The sequence below is a fragment of the Brugia malayi genome, assembly GCF_000002995.4.
Source record: "Brugia malayi strain FR3 genome assembly, contig: Bm_v4_Chr1_scaffold_001, whole genome shotgun sequence".
Lineage (NCBI taxonomy): Eukaryota > Metazoa > Nematoda > Chromadorea > Rhabditida > Onchocercidae > Brugia > Brugia malayi.
The window spans coordinates 14,031,469-14,055,435 of NW_025062475.1; the positions used below are offsets into that span (position 1 = coordinate 14,031,469).

General features: G+C 23.9%; 2 protein-coding genes and 1 further gene across 3 annotated transcripts; 2 read left to right on the forward strand and 1 right to left on the reverse strand.

Moving 5' to 3' along the window:
- Positions 1-221: 221 nt before the first annotated feature.
- Positions 222-2,709, forward strand: Bm2797 (Ubl3 protein, putative; the record flags this gene model as incomplete). Its single annotated transcript, XM_043077823.1, has 3 exons — positions 222-284; positions 656-764; positions 2,657-2,709. The coding sequence occupies 3 exons, from the start codon at positions 222-224 to the stop codon at positions 2,707-2,709; spliced, it is 225 nt and encodes a 74-aa protein (XP_042933757.1).
- A 2,726-nt stretch (positions 2,710-5,435) lies between these two features.
- Bm8426 (Uncharacterized protein) lies at positions 5,436-15,497 on the reverse strand (the record flags this gene model as incomplete). Its single annotated transcript, XM_043077824.1, has 10 exons — positions 5,436-5,439; positions 5,726-6,342; positions 6,679-7,192; positions 7,627-7,743; positions 9,450-9,730; positions 10,618-10,833; positions 11,311-11,849; positions 12,721-12,938; positions 14,741-15,003; positions 15,492-15,497. 10 exons carry the CDS (start codon positions 15,495-15,497, stop codon positions 5,436-5,438), a joined length of 2,775 nt encoding a protein of 924 aa, XP_042933758.1.
- Positions 15,498-23,513: 8,016 nt separating this feature from the next.
- Positions 23,514-23,573, forward strand: Bm16219. The gene has a single exon (XR_006228054.1). The product of XR_006228054.1 is annotated as a pre-microRNA Bm16219 (primary transcript).
- Positions 23,574-23,967: the final 394 nt, after the last annotated feature.

Here is a 23,967-nt window from a genome sequence, read left to right on the forward strand (position 1 = left end):
AAATGTGTGATTAGCTTATGATAAATAATTTGGTTTAGATATATTATATTTACATTTACTTTTAAATGTATTTAATTTTAATAATAAACAATTAAGTATTTAAAATGCAATTACATTAGAAAATACATTATTGCACTAAATGATCAAATAATTTTATAAAAATAATGTCATAAAAATAATTATTAACATATTGGCGTTTTATAGGGCGTGCGGATTGCCGGATGGCGATGCCGCCGACATCCGCAGCCGGAAAATTCGATCATGATTCTTCCAGTGTTGATACTGTAAGTTGTGTTTTTGAAAATTTTTCGATTTTAAAAAAGCGATCAAAAGAATTGGTTAAATTTGATGATAATGCTAACACTTATATGACCATTTGATCATTTATAATCATGACCATTTGATCTTTTGTATTTGAGATTGTTAATATATTTGTGTTATTATTATTATTATTTTCCTAACAGTTTATTATTATTATTTTCTTAACAGTTTATACGAAACTAACTAAAAGTTTTTTCTTTTATTTCTTTTATACTATATGCACTTATTTGCTTATTTATTTATTTATTTTTTCATACAATTAGCACAGTCATTAATTAATTAATTAATTCTTTACATCGAATGTGAATAATTCGTAATTATTGTTTATTTGCAGATAAATTTACGATTGATCTTAGTGAGTGGAAAGACAAAAGAATTTCAATTAGCATCAAATTCCTCAGCTCTTGATATAACTCAATATGTATTTGATCATTGGCCTGATGGTTTGTTGATTATTTCATTTCTTTTAAAATAATAAATTCTATCTAAATTAAAATTATATATGTAAATATGTGTGCGAAGATTAGATTAATTAGTTTCAATAATATTAATTAATAGGTAAAATAATAAGGAGAAATAAAGAAAATGATCTTTTTTATTAGAATTATTTAAAATTAATGATACTTTTTTAAAATGAATATGAAAGTTGATGAATTATCATATTTTTTTTTTCTCTTTTCAAAGCAAATTTAGTAGAATATTCAGCAGAATTAAACTGTGCTATTTAATTTATTTTTAAAATTATAGTTTTTGTCATTTTGAATGACCTTTTTTTTTTTTTTTAATAAACAACACACGTGTTATATTATTGTGATACGTATGATATTATTATACGTCATTTTAAAGATATCATAAACGTGATGATATTATTATACGTCATTTAAAAGATATCATAAACGTGATGATAAATATATTATGTTAAATTGTAGCTCTTATTATTATCAAATTTTATTTCCTTGTTGATTTTTTTCATAAAAGAAATGATAATAAAATATGATATTTAAATAATTTAATTTTGCAACATTTATTATTATAAACATATGCATTATATGTATTTATTTAAACATTTTTAATTTTATTATAATATAATAATAATTAATAAAATATTATTACTAATTAATATAATATTAAATTTTCTTTTCTTTTCTTTTTTTTTTTTGTTTTTTCTAGAATGGAATGATGAGCGTGTAAATTCATCATCAATGCTAAAATTAATTTATCATGGACGATTTTTACATGGTAGTGTTACCCTTGGTGCATTATCATTACCAGTTGGGAAGACAGCGGTTATGCATCTTGTTACCCGTGAAAATTTACCCGAATCTACCACTAATGGTTTTCTTTTTTAATTTTATCCCTGTTCTTTTTTTTTAAAAAATAAAAGTAACTTTTTTTTTTTTTTTAGTTTGATAAAAATATGAGTAGGTTTGTTTATAAGAAAAAATATCATCAATTAACAATATAGATAATTAGCATTGAAAATTCTTAAATAGTAATTAGCTGAATGAAATATGCAAAATTATAGATTACAAACATTAAATTATTAGTCTCTTTTTTTTCATCTTTCCTTTGATATAAACTAATTAGCAGTGAAAAAAAAAACGATGATAATAATAATTAGATAAATAAATAAACAAATAAGTAAATAAACAAATGAATAAATAATATAAAATCATTGATAATGTTAATAGGTAAAAAAAAAAAGGGTAATAGATTATAATATGAACATATCTTATCTGTTTATCAAATTCATTTTATCATTTTATTTTATCACTTTTCATTTCCTTTTTCTTTTGTTTAATTAGGCTAAAATGCAATGGTACACAGATTTTCTTTCTTTTTTTTTTCCATTTCTATAAATTATTAAGAATAATTCGAAATTCTTTACAGTATAATAATATATTTTAAATTTTGATAGAAATATAGAATTAAAATTAAGTGATAAAAAATGGTATCAATAAATATTTCATTAATATATAATTTTTTTTTTTGGAAAATATTCAAATGTATAACTTTTTTTTTTCTTAAATTCATTATGATTGAAGAATTTTAGGAACATAAAGGATTTGTTTATGTTATCAAATCATTCATTTATTTAAGAGATACTTTTTTTTTTTTTTTTTTTTAGTATTTGAGTAAGAAATTTATCGGAAATTAATGAGGTATTAAATTATTTATTTCAGTGAAAAATACCATTCTTTTTCTTTTTGTATTATTTAAGTTATTTGAGTTAAATTTATTCATCCACATTCTTTTTTTTTTTTGTATTTAAAAAAATATAAAAAAATTCCAGAAAACAAGACAATATTTCCTTTTTTTTTTTTTTCTTTTTCAGATAATTTAAAAAAGATGAAACGTAATACATGCTGCCGATGTTGTCCATCATAAAAATGATCAAATTTTCTACTTCTTCAAACGATGATATCATTTTGTGTAGGATCAAATCGATTGATTGATTGATTGATTTCTTGCTGTCTGTTCAATCGATCATTGATTAAGACAACTCAGATATTCAAATGCGGTCAATCTCAGAAAAAGAAGAAAAAAAAAAAACTTCCAAATCTCTTAATGTATAACAAAATTTATTTTGTTTACAAATTTTTTAGGTTTTTTTGTACAGTACAAAGTGATTTGAAGTATATTTACCTTCAGCTTTTTCTTTCATTTCATTTTGTAATAGGTAAATAAATAAATAAATAAATATAAATAAATAAACATTGTAAATGCTTAATTAATCAATTAATTGATTAATTAATTGCTATTGTATTTCTTTTTTTCTAGCAGTGCAAAACTTTGGAATAATAAAGACTGAAAAAAATGTAAACAAAACAAAGGGAGGAGAGAGAGAGACTATAAATTTGGTTCATCCTTTTGGTACTAAATGCTAATTGCTAATATTAAATTTAGATTATAATTTTAATCCAATCTTCTTAACAGCATCCATCATTCTCCCACCTTCTTTTCCTAACTAAATTAAAAATTATCATTAATGATGCATCATTCCAAAAATGATAAAATGTTAAGATGAAAAGTGATATTATCAATGATTATCATTCAACTACTCACCATCATCATTTATATTCGTAACTAATCAGTTACTTATTGATTGTAGATAGAATGAAAAAAAAAAAAATGCATTATTTGGTTATACATAATGTTATCAGAGGAATTTAATTTTCTTTCAATAATTAAATTTGGGGAACTATTCATTACCTAAGAAAAACTTAACAACAATACTTTACTTCTTCTTTTCTTTTTTCTTTTTTTGTTCTCATTTATATTAGCAAAACGTTTTGCTGTTCCTCTTTTTAGATTTTTCATTCATTTTTCATTTACATTGATAAATCAGCCTATTACATTAGCTTTTTTTTTTTTCTTTTTGACTTTTTCTTAAAAACAACAAAAAATTGTTCGATATGAAAAATATAATTTCCATTTTTTCCTAAGAAATTTTAACTTTTTTCTTTTTTTTTAAAAAAAAAAAGTAAAAAAATTTATGCATCAAGAAGTGAAAATACATGTAAACAAAGGATCAATTGTAAAATATTTTATGAAAACAATAAAATGAAAGGAAAAAAAAATTGGCAAAAAGAATGCAAAAAAAAAAGAAATGAAAAACAGAAAGAGCAAAATCTACAAGAAAAACATACATGTACACGATGACGAAATTAAATTTAATACAAATTTAAATTTATCGATGACATAAAAACACGAAAAGAAATAAGAACAAACTAAAATGGTAATAATAAATACATCATAGTTTTACAATTGAAATAAATCCATTGTACCATTATATATCTTCTAAAATTTACCAATATTAAAAATAAAAAAATAAATAATATAAATGTTTGAAATGACAAATTAGGAATTAGAATTTTGAAATAAGGAAAAATTAAATTAAGTAAGCAAGAAACAATAATACACGACAAATTCACTTTAATACACGACAAATTCACTCAAAATTTTAACCAATTTTTTTTTTTTTTTTTGTTGTTGTTTAAGATGTAGACTAGTTAATCTACTAAGAATTAATTATGATGATAATAATATATCTATAAATTAAACAGAGCTAACTGAATTAAATACAATACCTAAAAATCATTTTAAGCACTTTTCAATATCATTTCCTATTATAGGCTTCTTAACACTGATAACATTTTTGTTTCTTTTTCAAATTTTCATTGACTGTTATAAATTAGAAATCAATGAATAAAAATAATGCGAAATATTTTAGAAGCTACACACAATTTATTTCAGAACATTTTAAATGTATTCAGTACATGGATATACTATCTAGAATTTAATTTATTCATAGAAAATTTGAAAAAAAAAAAAAAACTTTTGAAATTTGAAATAAATCAAACTACGGCAATTCTTGTTTAATAATAATAATAATAAGCTGAAAAATGAGAAAAAAAGATAATTAAGTATGAAAAATGAAAATGGAAAAATTCACAAAAATAAATGGATGGCATGAAGTGGCTATTTAATCAATCATTTCACTTTACCTATACTGAACTTCGTTTCAAATTTCAACAGTTCCTCTTTTTAATACTGAGAGAAGGAGAGAATAAGAAATTATAAACTGTTTAAATAATAATAATAAAAAAAGAAAAACAATAACCTTTACTAATACACTACTTTTATTATTATTATTATTATTATTATTATTATTATTATTATCAATACTATTGCTACTATTAACTATCAAATAGGAATAGTAAGCGGTGTTAATCAAAAATTTTTTCTCAAATAAGAGAATGAATAATTAATTATAAACTAATTTATGATATACTATCAATGAATTTGAGTACATTTTGAGACCCGTCTCAATAATTGGGGAAAATGGGCATAAATGTAACGAAATGAAACGAAGCAAAGCGAAATTTACACAGAAACGATGAAAGCACAGTATTTTTCATTTCATTATTTGAACGCATGTATGAATACATTATGATAACATATGCATTACAATTTCAATTATTTCAAAAATTTGCAAAAAAAGAAAAAGAAAAAATCAAACAACAAACACTATTTCCAAACATCATAGATTTCTTTGCAAGTTACCCGATTGTTACCCGTTTTTACATCAAGTTATACGCTGATAGATTAATCTATCTGAAATTATTATTGTCATTATTAATATTATTGTTATTGAATGAAAGATCAATGACCGTAATTTGCTAGAAATTAAATGATTTTATGCATCATTTTTATTCAAACAAACATATTCAGGTAATTTACAGCTCATATACCGGAAAAAGGAGATTATTATTATCCATTATTCATTTTCTATCCTTGACCTGAAATATTCTCGGTCTATTTCCCTCTATTGTTATCACACTATTCACACAAAAATCAATCAATTAGATCATGTCTAGCTTTAAATCAATCATGAGACTACCTTCCTCCCGATTGCATAATATCTTCCTCGCGCTTTTGTCGTGCTAATTGCTCCAGTGTATTGGAGTACGGATTCTTGCCACTGTATAATGCCTGTTGTAAATTAGCTGCAGCTGCTGCATTACCAAGTGACATTAGATTAGAATTAAAAAGACCAGCTGCAGCACCAAGACTTTGCGGCAATCCTGCTGCCGCAGCCGGTCCAGGAATTCCACCTGGAGGTGCGGCTCCAGTTAAAGTATACGTTGATGGAAGACCACGAGACACATTATAAAGTTGCTGTTGTTGTTGCTGATGCTGTTGACGTTGCATTTCAAGTAGTGCTTCCAATGATGGTTGCGATTGTTGCTGTCGCATTTGTGCAGCGAAAAGTTGTTGTCGCATGAGTTCAAGATTCGGAGTTGGTGTCATTGATGTGTTACCACCTATGCCTGAGGTATTGCTCAAAGCAACCATATAACGATCCATCATTTGTTGCTCCATTTGCATACGCACCAAATCGAGAGATGATGGTGGTGGTGGTTGAGGTGCACCACTAACCGGAACATGTGGTCCGGTTGCAGTTGCAGCATTAGAACTCATTTGCGCAGCTGCAGCTGATTGTCGCAATGCTTCCATCTGAAAAAAAAAAAAACATATTATTCGATGGAAAAATTGAAAATAATACCACTGAAAAATTTTAGGAAAATCGAAAATCTTCTAAAAAAATAATAAATAAATTGCAAAGAGCTGAGAGAAACTTAAAAAAGTAAGAAATTCCCAAGACATTTTTTTTTAAGAAATCATTTCTCTATTTCACATCTTTTTCCTATATTTAGCTTTTTTTTTCAATCAAAGATTTGGACATTTCAAATTTTTCATATTTAAACTTTTTTTCAAAATAATTTCCCCATTTCACATTTAACTCAAACTGAAAACATGAAAATTTTCAGTAACGGATCTTAATCAACTAACTGATTGCATTTGCTGTAATATAGCAGCCATATTGGGATCAAATAATCGCTGTGATGAATAAACAGACTGCGCCTGTGAAGTAACTGCCGAAAGAGGATGCGGTTGACCAGATGCGGCAGCGGCAGATGGTAACAGATACGCTGTAGATGAAAGGGTACCATTCGGAAGAGCTGCATTCTGTTGGGCATTTTGCAATGCAGCAAACATAGCCGCTTGTGCGGCTGCCTCACTAGTACCATTGGTGAGGGAAGCGGTAGCACCAGGCAAATTTGGCGCTAGAGGTAAAGATGAACCAAGAACGCCGGGTAGGGCACTTGGAAGAGATCCTTGAAGCTGAGGCATAGCGCCACCAGCTGCAGCTGCGGCAGCCGCAGCTACCGCCATTGATGGTGCCATTAGACTACCAGCACCACTACCGGTATTACCACCACCAAGTTGCAAATGTAATGCAGAAGCTGTTGGACTACGACTTATTGTTGTTGTCGAACGACCTTGTGATTGCTTTGGTGTCGCACTGAAAAAATTTCACAAAATTTTCTAGTTTCATTTAACAAAATTACCTTCATTAGGAAAAAAAAAAGTGAATAAATTGAAAAATTAAAATTTGAATGAAATTATTTATTATAAATTAATTATAGATCAAAATATATCAAAAATTTCAACTAATAAATAAAATAACGGAGGCAAAATTTTCTCTGATGATATCAATCATAACAGTTATAGATCAATAATAATAATAAACAATCATAATATGATGGATTATTATATTATTAATAAATAATCCCAAAATTAGTTGTATTAATTTAAGCTTATCCATTCTTTTGCTTGGTTAATATTTTTCTTTTCTCCTTTTTTTTTTTTTTTTTTTTCAATCAAAATAATAACAATATCATTATATTAAGTAATGAAATTTAGTTCCTGAAAAAAAAAAGTGTAAACTGTGCATACCTTTGACGAGCTAATTTACTAGAATCAGGAAGTTGTTGAAATGGTAGAGTAAATGGTGATGATAAAGCACCAGATTGTGCTAATGCAGGAAATGATGTTGGTAATCCGCTACCCAAACTGAAATTAATTAAGATGATAATTAAATATTATATTTCTTAGATAAAATAATCTAGCTAAGGAATATATGAGAAATTAACAAAAATATGCTAATGATTAATTCTATCAGGTATAAATTTTCAACTAAGAATTAGTTATTAGTTAGATTTTCTTTCTAGTGAAACAAAAAAGAGCCTAATGGAAAAGCAAAAAAGAAATAAATGATATTCTAACTACTTTAAATGACTTTATTTTTATTTTTTAAATTGATTTTTACAATTTGAATAAATTTATAATATAAAATTATGCAATTATGCTTTAGTATTATTATTTATTGTTACATATGGAAAGAAACAATAGCAAATTATAAATTTATGATAAAAATATATTTAAAAATGCTAACATAACGTAAAAACATTCACCTCTGTCATTCTACATTATTACTTCTCATTTGTTATTAGCGTATTTATTAATAAACAAATATATCCATACATTAAAATCTTATTTTCATCTCATTTTTAACATTTTAATGCATATATACCTCTTGAAAAGAATAAAAAAATTCAATTTCTTTACTTTTTTTTTCCCTGCAAATTTTACTTTTAAATTATTTTTGCAATAATAGCACAAAAAAAAGAGAAAGAAAAGAAATGACGTAGGTAAATAGGTTAATAATAAAATGCTAAAAAATATATGTATGAAAAGCTGTAACATTGTTTGAATAATTTAATAACTTTTTTTTTTTAAATTGAAAAGACCTTCTATTGATATTAAAGTCATTTATGAAATCAAATAAATCTTAATGAAATTTTTATAAAGAAAAAAAAAAAAAAAAAAAAACTAATTTATATTTCTCAATCAACAAAAGAAAAAAAAAAAAAAAATTTTTTTTTTTCTCTTATTTCCTATTAATTTAGATAGCTATAAGCATTCTTACCATATCCAATTTTAATACCTATGAAATTGAATCTATTATCTGTTTTTTTTCATCTAGCAAAAAAAAGAGAAAAAATAGTACAAAGTATTTAAATTTTTAATTAAGACTACTGATGAAATCTAACTATATTATTCATTTCATTTCTTCTTGTTTCTCAACAATTCTAAACTAATAATTACACCATATCCCCTCGATAATTCCAAAAGTACTTTTTAGTTTTTAACTTTACTTTAATTTCACCAAATTGAAATCTAATTTCAATTCTTTGCCTATCAGTTATCTATCTCAATTTTATTCAGCAATTTTACTATTCTCCATTCTTTTTTTCCTCTCTTAACAATTCTTATCTTTTCTAACTTTTCATTTTTTTTTTCTAATGAAAAAAAAAAGAATCTCACACTAATCTTTTACTTTGAAATTCATTTCTTTTTTGGTTCTCAACAAATAATAATCGCAATAAAATTTAAATCTTAAATTAATTAAAAAATTTTATTTCAAACCTGAAAATATTTTCAATTTAAATATTATAGTAGAATTGAAATCATTTCGTAATCATACAAATACAAAAAATAGTTTACTTAAGTGAAAATGAATTTAAAAGGTATAATTAATTCATCTACTGATCTATAATTAATTGATATTTGAAATTTACACAACATTCTTATAATAATACATTAATATTAATTACACACAAAAATATTACTTACACAATGACATTTTATTTAATCAAATGATTAATATATTTTAAAAAGTTTTAAATTTCAAAAAAAAAAAAAAATTAATTACTTACCTTGGCATATTAGCATTTGAAGTTGAAGGTGGACAGAATGGAGCTGTTACACCACCTGCTCTCATCGTAGGTGCATTATTACTATTATTTTGCGATGAAGATACTGCTGCTACTGATGATGATGCTGATGCTGCTACTGATGATGATGATGAACTTTGTGATACTGCAGCTGCAGCTGCAGCTGCAACAACTGATGGTTGTGGTGTTGAACGGCGCTCTTTTTTTGATAATATTTCATATGCTATTTTGATATGCATTGCACACCATCGTCCTTGTTTAGTCTAAAATTAAAATTCAAAAAGAAAAATTTGATTATAATTTTTATTTGATAAAACCATAGAATATCACCGCATAACATATCAATGATTCTTTTAAAAAAAATCGTTCTTTTTGTTATTACTTCCATATGTTTCTTTTAAGTTGCAAAAGAAAAAAATTCATTTTTATATTATTTTAATCTATTTTATTTATTTATTTATTTATTTTTTTTTTTTTTTTGATCAAGAAATCTAAATCATAAAAGAGAAAATAGTAGCTCTCTCTCTTTGTCTTTTTTCTCTCCCTTTTTCTCCTCTCTTTCTTTCTACCTCTATTCGTCAATATGGCTAAAATTGAATTTATTATATATTACATAATAAAATTTCATTTAAAAAGGAATAAATTTACTTTTCTAATATCTGATAGATTTATTTTATGATAAAAAAAAAATATCTAAAATACATATAAATATAAATAAATAAATAAATAAATAAATATATATATATATATATTATGACGTTCGAAAATAACATTTTATATTAGCTGTCAAATCTTTTCAAAATGACAAAGAAAGATAAGAAAAAAAATGCTTTGTTAAAAGAAAATTCATTGCTACTTTATTGCTTTCAATTCAATTCTTGAAATAATTAAGTGAAATTCTTTGATTAAAATCTCGAAATCCCTCATTCACAGTATGTTTAACATTTCACACATGCAAAATGTTAATTTTGTACTATGAATGGTGATAAAAACTAATGAAATTTTAATTCAAAACAAATGAAACATCTGGAAAAGTTAATCAAACCTTAATTATGCAATAACAAATATCAAAGAAATAACAAATAATAATACTACAAAATAATAAGATAAAAAAATAAAAAATAAAATGAAAGAAAAAAAAAGGGAATACCTTTATAGGTAATGGTTGTGTACCAGCGGTAGGTAAAGTCCGTCCTAATAATGCAGCATTAGCAAGTTGTGAACCAAGTGCAGTACCGGGTGGAAATTGAATACAACCAATTGATGATGCTGCAGCAGCGGCAGCAGCAGCAGCAGCTGAGGTTGATGGTTGTGCTGTTGCTGAAAGCGTTGTTGGAGGCACGGTACCTTGAGCAAGTGACATTGACTGAAATGAAACCAAAAAAGAAAATAAAATATATATAAAATAAATAAATGAATAAATTCATTCAAGAAAAATAAAAATTCAAATTTATTATTAATAGTAATAAAAAAAAAAAAAAACCCTTTTAATCATATAACAAATGAATGAATTTCATCTAAAAATTCAAAATGGAAGAAAAAAATTGCAATGATAAAAAAGAAAAAAAAATGATTGGTTAACAGCTAGCCAAACAATCATATAGCAATAGGAATTATTGGTTACGATAAAATTTATTCTGATTGTAAAAATGGAAAAAAAAGGATTTTATAATATCAGCTGTCATATGATTGCTCATTTTTATTGCTAATTCACCTGTTAAAATGGAATGAATTAGATGGCTTGTTGAGATGCTTTACATATTTAGAATAAAAAAAAGGAAAAAGAAAAAAGTGATTGAAAAAAAAAAAATGAAACTTTTGCAATGAAAAGTATTTAACTAACTTGTTGTGTTTGTTGTTGTTGTAGAATTTGTGCAGCAAGAAATGGGAATGCAGCTGCAGCTGTAGCATTCGGTGGTGCACCAGAAAAAAATAAATTACCAAAATCGGCACCACCAATGGTTGTTGATCCGGTACCACCACTACCACCACCAGCAGCAGCAGCAGCTGCAGCAGCAGCATTCAATGCAGCAAGATTGGTGCCACCAAAAAATGCTTGTCGAAATGGATCAATTAAAGATGCTGTAGGTGGTTGCGGCGGTGGTGGTGGTGGTGCTGATGATGGACCGGTTGCTCCACGATTATCCGTATTGGTGGTACAAACGGTAGCACCTGCAACAGCTGATGATAGCTCATTCCGTCCGGTAGGAGCAAGTACACCAATCGAAAGTCCAGATGATTCACCACTTAAAGAATTAACGGATGATAAATTCGATAGATTTATTGATGGTGCAACGGTAACACCGGTTTGTTGCTGTTGTTGATGACCTGCAACCACCGATGTTGATGGTACATCATGTCCTGGATCCACCGGATGTGTTGCTGCAACACGATTTATCGTAACTCCCATTGAGTCAAACGGTTCAACTATTTCTGATATTTTTTTTTTTGCTATTCCGCAAAAAAATAAAATTAAAAATATCAGTTTTTTCTTCTTTTATTTTTCTCCACCTGACCAATTAATTATCATCTGTTATTTGCTGTAATCAAAGACGAAAAAATAAAAGGGAAAAAGAAAAAAAAAACAACACAATAATGTCATTCATTCATCTCTTTGTATATATGTTTTTTTTTTACAAAAAAAAAAATTCCCTCAGGTAATGTTAATTAACATTGGTTAACAAAAAAAAGAGAGAAAAGAGAAAAAAAAAAAAAACAATTAATTTCCTAAACGATGTGACCTTTTCATTTTTATTTATTGTCATCATTATCATTATCATTAGTGATTTAAACATCCTCTAACATTCCATCAATTAATCACACAACATGAACATTACACAAAAGTCGGGCAATTTAATCAGTCCCCATTTCTCGATTCTATTCTGTCATGACCAACAATCATTTTTCCATCTTCTGTTACACACATAAACAGCAACCGTAAAATCACAAAGCAAAACAAAAAAAAAAAAAAAAAGGGAAAAAAAGGGGAAAAAATAGAAAAAGAAAAAATGAAATAAAATTTAATGGTAATCTCGACATCATCCATGCGACACATATCAAACTATTTTAGATGACATCAAAACTAATTCATTCTCCTCTTTTTTTCTCCAATTCTTGTTCTTGTTCTTTTTTTTTTATTTTCATAGGTTTAACATTAGCATACAATCATTATATAATTTAATAAGTAAATAAAATTAATTCTGAAAAAAAAAAAAAAATTAATTTGAAAATATAATAAATGCTTTTCACTTACTTTCAACAGAAGCTGATGATACAGGATCACGTATGTCAGTCGTACGTGATAACTGCCCATTCCATGTTGTTTGCCCAAGTTTATCGGCAGCATTTGACATGTCAACTTTTGTCACGATTGTGTTTACACGTGTTACACCTGTTGTAGCACTACGTGGTGGTGATCCGCTCATTATTGCTGATATATCTTTCTTTGCTGCTATACCAATTAAACCATTCCTAAAAAACAAAAAAAAAAAAAAAAAAATGATTTAATTTAATTTAAAAAAAGAAAATGGGAAAAGATAAACGGATGAAAAATACTAGAAAAGCAACAGAGCAACAAAATGTAAATATCATTTTTCATTCTTAAACAAAAAAGAAAAAAAGAGAGGTAAGATAGGTAAAATGATAATTAATTGCTCATAAAAATACTTTTTTTTTTTGAATTTTTTAAAACAAGTAATTTTTAAAAAAGTAAATAATGATATAAACGAATTATTAAATGACTGATCTAAGCGATCATTGTTTTTAAATAAGAGAAAATGTATCAAAATGATATTAGAAAAAAGAAAAAAAGTTGGAAAGTTTTATGAAATAAGTAGAGAATGTTAGCATATGTAAAAGTATATTTGATAGTAATTTAAATTCTAATAATTACATTTTATCGCTATTTTTTAATTGTAATTTCATTCACTAATTTCATTTTTGTTATTAATTTGAATTCCAATTAAATTTTCCACACACAATTCACAAATGTATTTGATAATTTCATTTTCAATCATTCATTCTATTATCATCAATTGGAAAACAGCTTTTAATTTGCATTTGCTCGATAATTGAATGTATTATAATACACTGGCAATCATAATTATATTCTCTTACTGATAACAAGTAAACAAACTATCGCTTTTAAACTGATAATTTTTATCACTACAACAATCTAACTTTTGATCTGATGCTTCAAAATATGAACATTCGTGTTTTTTTTTTTTTTTTTTTCACTTATTATTATTATTATCAATCAAAATTAATAACTCTCAACAGTTATACATCTTAAATATCATTACAGTTTTATTTTTCTTTTCCTTTTTTTTTTTTTTTTTTTTTTCAAATGATTAAGAAATGAATGAAATAGTTTGTTGTGAAATTAATGAGTTAAGAAGAACAAATTAATTTTAATTAAAAAGGAGCGAAAGCCTTCACAGTAAAGTTTTTTTTTTTTTTTTTTTAAATTAAAATTTGTGTAATAAACTGAGTCAAACCAATATAAAACAAAATTATGTGCTATTAATTGTGATCATAATTTTTTCAAATTAACTGCTGGAATGTCGTAAAAAAAAAAAAAGGAAACAAACAGCTACGCATAATTTTTTCTTTCGAAAATGACAAAAAGAACCAAAGGTTAACTCTTTTCTGAATGTTTTAAAAAATAAATGCTTCTCTTATCGATGTAACAAATTTTGGAAGAAAAAAATAAAATTAACGAATGGCTACTTATTCGTTCTCTTTTTCTCAAACTAGGCTTATCTATTTGTTTTGCTTTTTTTTTTACTTGCCAAATTTGATTTTAAATTTTGTAGTTTTTCGAGATGAATGTGAAAAATGTGTATCAAAATTTAGATCAAATATATATTATAATTATAATTATATGGATCATATTATTTAGATAATATATATATTTCTCGTATATATTTTTAAATGATAAACAAATTTGATTTATGTAAATTTTCCTTTTCAAACATTTCCCATTCAAATTTCATTTATTTATTCACCAATAATCGGTTAAACAAATATTGTCCGAAAAAGATGCTTAGAAAATTATAAATTTTCCAATGTATTTATTCAGTAATTTGCTAAGCATAAATAATAATAATGATAATAATAATAATAATTTAACAAATGATCTATTATGACAAACTAAAATGGAACAAATTTTGGCATGAAATTCAAAAAAGGAAATAAATATATATGTGAGAGAGAGAGGGGGAAAATAAACAAATAAATAAACATAAAAAAAAAAAAAAAAAAAAAAAACTAACTTATGATCTTCTTGATGATTTTGTTCCAATTTAACCCGTTTCTCATATCCAACACCATCAATAAGTAAATCAGATGATCGTTTAAGCATATTACTTAATGCATTATTTTGATTACCAATAGTTGGAATATTTGCAGAGCACACCGAAATACCAGTATCATTCATCCAGGTAATTGTTGTTGTATTGTTAGTGTCAATATGTGTTGTTGTTGTTGTTGTTTCACTTGGAATTTGTTCAATTCGTCCTAATAAACGTGAATAACGCTGCAAAAAGAAAGAAATAAAACAAGAAATTATATAAATAAATTAAAATGAAAAAGAAAAAAAAAAGAAGGAAACAATCAAAAATTTTATAATAAAAATTATAATTTATAAAGAAAAGAAAAGAGAAAAAAAAAAATTGGAAGAAGAAACAAGTAAATAAATAATAAATCATTTAATTTCATTCTTTTTTTTTTTTTCTTTTTCTATTATTCATTTATCTTTTCATCAATCAAATATTAAAAAACATTTTTTTTTTTTTTTTTTTTTTTATAATTGCCAAATACAATAAATTAATGCAAAGAATGAATAATTCAGATTTGATGTAATACAATAATAAAATTTTATATTAATATATTTAAGAATTACTTATAATTATTAAAAAATTTTTAAACTATTCAAATATTCTAATATCATATAAATGTAATCAGTTTATCATTTCATATTAAATTTTTTTAACACACACACAAAGACAAATATATAATACATACACACATAATTCGAATTAAAAAGAAAAGAAAACAGAGAAAGAGTGATCAAAGATTATGAATGAAATGAATTAAAAATTGTAAATGTATCCAAAAATACACATTTAAAATAATTTCCTTCAACTAAATTAATTTTTTCAATTACAATTACAATTATTCTTTACTAACAACTATCATTACTTACCACATACATACATATATATTTCCCTATTATTTTATTTTTTTTTTTTCAACTTATTTTTCCTCCTCTTATCTTTATCATAAATCATTAACTTTTCAACTCTCTTTTCACTCTCTCTCTCTCTCTCTCTCTCTCTCCCTCTCCCTCTCTCTCAGTTATCATTTAGCAAAATAAGAAAAAGTTTAGAATAAAAAGATAATGAAATTAATATAAATAGAGCACAAACAAAATGCTAATTTTCTTTCTTATTGCTTTTAAGAAAAGTATTTACTGGTGAATAACAATCAAACAATCAAAAATCATTCAATCATTTCATTAAATATTACAATAATAGCAATTCTTTCCTCTCTCTTCTTTTTTTCTTTTCCTTTTTTACACTATCATTTAATCAAATAAACCAATGAAAAGAAGGAAATCAAGAGAGAGAGAGAGAGAGAGAGAGAGAGAGAGAGGGCAAAAGAAAGAAAGAAAGAAAATGAGAAAAGTATTATCAGTAATTGAATGAATGATGAAAATGATGAAAAATCCTGATAAATGTGCATTATCATGATTGAAATACCACTCTATTTTTTAAACAAAAATATTACAGAGAGAGAGAGATATATATATATATGGAGAGAGAGAGAGAGAGAGAAAAAAAAAGAGAAAGAAAAAAAAAGAACGAAAAGAATTTTATCAAAAGATGAAAACTTGACAATGAATTAATTTGATAATATTTTTTCAATAATAAAAAAAAAAAATGAATAGTAATGAAGAAATGGAAAAATTTTATTTTAAATTATTTAACCTATGAATTTAGTATTATTCTTATAAATAATATTATATAAAAATTTAAGATTAATCCCACATTTCAGTTATAATTTAATCCAATTGTTATATAATTTTATTAGAATTTCATTTGAAATGCTTATTTATTGACAAATCTATTTGGATTCTTTTGCAAAACAAAAATAAAAATTTCTCGTTTTTTTTTTTTTTTTATTAATAATGAATTACTAAATTAATTATGGAGAAATCAGTGGAAAAATAATTTATGCAAAAGAGAAATAAGAATAAGAGAAACTAATGAGTGATACATTTACAAATGTATAAATAAAATTAAACATATGTGTTATAAATCAATAGCTAATTATGCAAAATTGAAAGAAAAGAGCTAAAAAAAAGATTAATGAATAATACTTATTTAATAAAAATTAAATATATCACATAAATTGGCAACCAATAATTATGCAAAATGAGGTAAAAAAGATTAAAAATAATCATTTTTAATATGTAATGTATATAATAATTTAAACAATAAACATTGATTTTATAAATTAAATAAGCTTATGAAATGAACACTAAATGAAATAAGCAAAAATAAAAATAATATATTTGAAATAAGTAAAATTATTTTGATCATATATAAACATTATTAATCGAAGTTCCGCGATATAAATTAATGGTAATTACTGGAAAGAATGATGAAAGATTGCGGATTAAAAGAGAGTATGAGAAAAGAAAAGGAAAAATTCATCACCAATATTTTAATCAAATATGAAATGAAAGGAGGAGAGTAATGCCCTCTACTTCATAAACAGGTTTGATGAATAATAATAAATCATATATTATATAAGAAGTTAGAAGGAGATATTGAAATAAAAGGAATGAAATGGGTAAATTTTACCCTTAATTGAAGGTAGAAATGAAAAAAAAATTGAACAAAATAATAATTATAGAAGAAAGAAAATATTTGATATACATATATAATATTCGTTAATATATATATATGTAAATAAATATTTCTAGTTTATATAAATACTTTTACAATTCTTTCTTTTTATTTATTTTCTGATGTAATAAAAAGATTAAAATTCAATGAAAATTTTAAAATAACCTCTTTTTTTTTTGAAAAAAACAACAAAAAAAAAATGCTCGAATAAATCTAATCTTTTCAAAAAAAAAAAAAAAAAATGGTTGTTAGGGAGAAAGATTCAAATACATATATAATAAATAGAAAACAAATAATCGTAAAAGAAAACCAAAATTAGAAATTTTCGAAATATACAAACAAAAGAGGAAAATAAATATGGAAGTAGGATAGATGTTTACCTTTTAAATATATTCCAACAACAAATATATTAGATCAATCAATCAATCAATCAATCAAAAAAAAAAAAACAAAGAGAGAAGCAAATTCTTTGTTTCATTGTTTTAACTTCAATTTTAAAACCATTTTTTCATGAAAAAACAAAAAAAAAAATTCCGTTTTTTTTTTTTCTTTTTCTTAAACAATTAGCGAAGCAAAAATTTTTGCAATAAAAATAAATAAAAGAAAAAAGAACACACACACACACAAAGAAAGAAAGAAAGAAAGAAACAAATAGTTGGAATTTTTTAATTTGCATTTTATTTTATTTTTTTTTTTAATTTATATAATCAAAAATGCTTTATTAAAATAAATAAATAAAATAAAAAAGCAAAAAAAAAAAAAAAAAAGGAAATAATAGAAGTGAAAAAGAGTAAGAAAGTAATGGCAAAAAAAAAAAATTTTTGCTTAAATACATTTACATTCATTCATTAGTTTAATAAATTTTCAATTTTTCTACTTTCCTTTTCCTTCTTCTTTTTTTTTTCTCTTTCTTTTTCATAGAAATTAATTAGATTTTACATGAGAAATATTTGACCTTAACAAAAATGAAAAAAAAAAAAATACAAATAAAAGCTATTTTAAAGAGAGAGAGAGAGAGAGAGAAAGAAGGAAAAATGAATTACTATTTGCAATAAATTTAATAAAAAAAAAAATTTAAACTACCAAAGAAAGAAAAGGAACAAAAAAAAAAAAAACAAAACAAAACAAATTGGTTTCTGATTTTTCTTCGCTTTTTTTTTTTCCTTTCATTTTTTCCGCTTCTCTTATCATTTTTAAATATGATACTTTGATCTTTCTCAACTCTTCTCTCTGTTTTTTTTTTCTCTCTCTCTCTCTTTTTTTTTTTGCTATTAAACTTTACGATACATCCTATAATCAAATTTATTTTTCATACTTCATATATTGAAGATAATAAGCAAAATGGAGAAGAAGAATAAGGAGAGAGAGAGAGAGAGAGAGAGACAGAGAGAAAAAAAAAAGCAAAAAGAGCAAAGTACAAATTAATTTTGGAAATAATAAATTTTAGAGGTAAAAAAAAAAAAAAAGTAAAAAGGAAGGAAAGAAAAAATAACAATTAATTGTAATAATGGAAGTGATAAATATGAATTTGTAATTTATGAATTAAAAAAATTTTTTCTCAAAAAAAAAAAAAAAAAAAAATTATTAATGATTAATGATGCAATTCATAAATTAATGAGTGCAATTCGTTTTTTTTTTCTTATCTTTTTTAATTTTCACAAAAAATAAAAAATAGAAATAGGAATGAAATTGAAACGATGGAAAATATATGCAAATTAAAAATGTGAACAATTTCCCCTAACAATTACTATAATATAATATTTAGTTTGAATAATTTAAAAAAGAAAAAAAATTTCTCTCAATGATACTTTCTGATTATTATTTTGCAGAAAAAAAAAAAAAAAAAATTTATAAACAAACAACAAATTAAATGATAAATAATCGAAATAACAGTATAGTTTGTAATACAAACTTTTCTTGCTATTCTTTTTGTTGAAATTTTTTAAAACAATAATTTCATATTAATAAATTTGCATTCTCTTTCCACTATTATTACTAGAATTATGCTATCACTTTATCATTATCACTGAATTGATTATAACTGATATTAATAATAATTGTTATAGTAATAATAGCATTTGTCAAATATTTGAACACATGAAAGGGGGGGGGGGAAAAAAAAAGGAAGGAAAATGTAAAAAGTAGCATGCAATCCTAAAAATACCCCTGAGAGAGAGAGAGAGAGAAGAAGAATGAAAGAAAGGAAAAGGAAGAGGAAAAGCAGATGAAAAAAAATTTGACATAAACTGATTGATAAATCATACATCAGCCATTAAAATTTAGACAACGAAAAAAAAAAAAAGAACTATTTTCCGTTTTTTTTTTTTTTTAAAAAAAAAAGAGAAAGAAAAATTTAAAATGAAATTGTAAAAAAAACAAAAAGTAAAAAAAAAAAAAAAAAGAAAAAAGTTCCTGCAACTAATACAAATGATCAATCATTTTGAAATTTCTCCCAATTTTACAACCCATTTCACCCACGCACCTTTTTAATTCATTCATTCATTCATTCATTCAACCATAATTTTCAACAAAACGGTTAGTCCGGTTTTCAATTCCCTTCTCTTCTCAACTTTATCCAACATAATACAACTATTCTCTCTCTCTCTCTCTCTGTAATTCATTCATTCCAAACTCTCCAATCATTCAATCTTCTAAATTTTACACTTATTTTCTCTCTCTCTCTCTCTTTCCCTTCTTCTCCTTTTCTCTTGTTGCATTTTAACATAATAAAATGTAATGCTATCAGCTCATTTCTCAATCTTTTATCCCTTCTTCCATCTCCTTTTCTCCTCTCTCGAATGTTTATATAGAAGAATCATAAAATTATCGTTCGTTCATTTCACATTCTAATCTTTATTTTAATTTTTTCCTTCTTCCTTTCTTTTTAAAAATATACCATTATACATGTATGTGTATGTCTGTGCATGTATGTGTATGTGTAGTGATAGATGACACATACATACATACATACCTACATGTATGTTATCACTATTATCGTTATCACCTATTATCACCACTATCAATCACTACACGCAATCAAATCCCCTTTTTCCTTCTTTTTGACAATTTATAGGAAAATGAAATAAAGCAAATATCGTAAAAAAAATTTTTTTTATTTTTCATTACTATACTATCTTTTTTTCTTTTTATCTCTTCCTCTTTCTTTCTCCATCTCAAATTTCTTACTATTTAATAACAATAATAATAATAATAATAATAATAATAATAATAATCATTTCAACAATACAATTTATTTCTCACATTTCTTTTTCTTTTTTTTTGTTAAAATTAATAATAATGTTTAATTTAAATTTCATTCTTTATTTCATTAATATTTATTCTTAAATTAATAAACTGATTAAAAAAAAAAAAAAAATAATTCCTTTATTATTTACGATGATTCTAACAACCTAACAGTTTTTTTTTTTTGTAACAACTGATATATTTGATAAGATAAATAAATTGTAATGACTTGCACCCGACACATACACATCTCTCAATTTATATTTTGTTTAAATTTTAAGTTAAATTTTTCGGTAAAACTCATTAAGTGAAAGAAAAAAAAAGAAAATAACGATTAATTGATATATCATTAACTATCAATGAAAAATGAACTCATTCAAATCTGATATCATTATCATGATAATTATCATTGTTCAATACAAATACATTCAACCAAATCATTATCACATGTCCTAAATTTTTTCTTCATCATTTCTCTTCTAATTAATTTAATTGTTCTCAAGGAAGAAAATCCAAAAAAAAAAAAATTAAAATAAAATAAAAATAAATAAATAAATAAAAGCAAAAGAGAGAGAGAGAGAGAGAGAGAGAGAGAGAGAGGAAAAGAGAATCTATATATGATCGAATAAACTTAATTTCATCCAATTTTCATTTATTATTTAGTTTGCTTTTTTCTTTTTTTTTTCTCTCTCTCATTTTCTTACTCATTACTTAATATAATATTATAATCAGTTAATCATTAATTATCACATTACTGATAATACATAATACACATAATAAATTGGTTAATTTATTCCGGTACGTACTGAAATAGGAAATTATTAATATCGAATTAAATATTCCGAAATGATGAATGAATGAATGAGAATAAGGTAAATACATAATAACAGTATTAATAATGATATTCCTAAATCATTAATCAAGCAACCATGCATGCATTTAGCAAACATTAAAAGCTCAATTTTTCGCTTATTCAGCTGTTTCATTATTTGCTCCCTGCATTATTAGCTAATCAGTATTTCATTTCCATTTACATTTCCATTTCCATTTTGCAACTGAAGTACTAATTGAAAATTGCTCATGAATGAATAAATTTCCAATTAGCAATTCAGTTATTTGAAGAAAAAAGAAAAATTCGACAAAAAAATGAAGTTGGAATTAAAGTTTAAGGTCAATTACTAATGAATGACACGCTGACTCATTCCAATCATTAAAAATGAATTTAAAAGAAAAAAAAAAAAAAAAAACAACATGGAAATTTAATGCATATAAAATTGAACAATTTAAATTAGAATTTCAAAGAAAAAAAAAAGAAATTTTTTTTTTAAACATATATTTGTAACCTTTAGTCAAATAATTCCGATACATTCTACATTTGATACAACTGATAATCATGATATGATCTCAAAACTATACATTTATCAATTTAATTTAACAGTTAGGAATAAACGAAACGATAAGAAATGATTGAAATTTGGAAACCGAAAAAGAGAAAAAAAAAAAAGAAAAGAAAAAAGAAAAACTGATACACATCAGACAATTTAATCTATCATTCAAATTACACTTCTTTTCATCCGATTATATTAAAATGATTCAATAAAATTAACCCATTTATTTGATTTGATTTGATATTTTCATCCTTTACTCTCTTACTACAATAATAATTGTAATAGTAGGTAAATAATAAGAATAAAGAGAATAAATAGAGAAAAAAGAATAAATAATAATAATAATAATAGTCAAAAATATTAATAGTAAATATTATTACTATTAATATCACCATTGTTACTATTATTTATATTTCTTCATCATCATTTTTAATCTTATTATCTTTCATCAAATAATTTCTATTGAATCAATTCAGCTAATCTGTATTCAAATTGCTTATAAAAATATTAGTAAATAAGGCTATTTTTAAAATTCTACAATTGATAGTATTTCATTTCTCATCGTCAAAAATAATAATTTTTAAAACAAAAACACACACACACACACACACATATGATTATGATATAATCAGAAAAGTAAGTAATCATTAATATTAAACACTAAAAACGATAATTTTTTTTTTTTAAACTGAAAAGACTAAAATAACAAAAAATTGTAATTTTTGATGGAATAAGAAATGAAAAAAAGAGAAAAAGAAGGAAGGAATGAGAAATAAATTTATCGCATATTTACAACAATCATAAACTGATATGGAAGAGAAATAATGCAAAAATGTTAGAATGTTTTACTAAAATAATAAAAAGCAAATCTACCATTCATCACCATTTGTTTATATTATTTGTTTTGTTTGTTTTTTTTTTTGTTCGTAAAAAAAAAAAAAAAATCAATGAAGGAGAAGAAAAAAAAAAAAAAAAAACGAACGATCATTTCTTAAAATCATTATAGGTGAAAGAAAAAAAAATAAAAATAAATATATCAATTAATTAAATAGAAAATCATCCAAATGTGACATATTAATTCATTTCCATTTCAAATATCAAATAATTAATTTGTTGACATTATTTGTTAATTTTTCATATAAATTAATAACAATAATCATCAATCGTAGTCAAAAAAGATTAATTATTTAATGATACATTACTATTTACTCAATTACTTATTTATTATACCTTAAATAAATTTCACAATAATACATTCATCAAATAAAACATAACAAATAAACAAATAAACCAATTGTAAAAAATTCAAAAAAAAAAAAAATTTAAACTAAATAAAAAAAAAAAAAAAAAAAAAAAAAAAAAACAAAAAAGTAGAAAATACGATGAGATGATGATATGGGTCAAACTGTGAATTTTAACACTATCCCTTAACTCTTTTCATACATGCTTCTATCATATTTTAATATTTTCAACACACACACACATACATACACAGACAGATAGCCACACACACACACACACATACACATACATATGTAAGTGTATGTGTGGGTGTGTGTGGCATATTTGCAGGAACGACAAAAGATTGAAGAACGATGAACACAGCCAAAGAAAGAAACTCTGGCGCTCTTTTAACTCCCTTTCATCTATCTATCTATCCCTGTAAATGATTATATCATCAACTTATTGTAGTTAGTATTTAAATTTCCTACAAAAAAAAAAAAAAAAAAAATTAATTTTTGAAAATTAAAATTTCAATTTTTTAAAAAGTATTAAATTTCCTATTGGCATATATAATAAATTTAATAACCGAATCTAAATAAATAAGTAAGAATGATAAATAAATAAATTAATGAAAAAAAAAAAAAAACAAAATAATTATATTAGAGATATAATTTGTGATAAGAGAGATTAGAGTAAAGAAGAAAATGATAAGATGATATCATCATTACATCT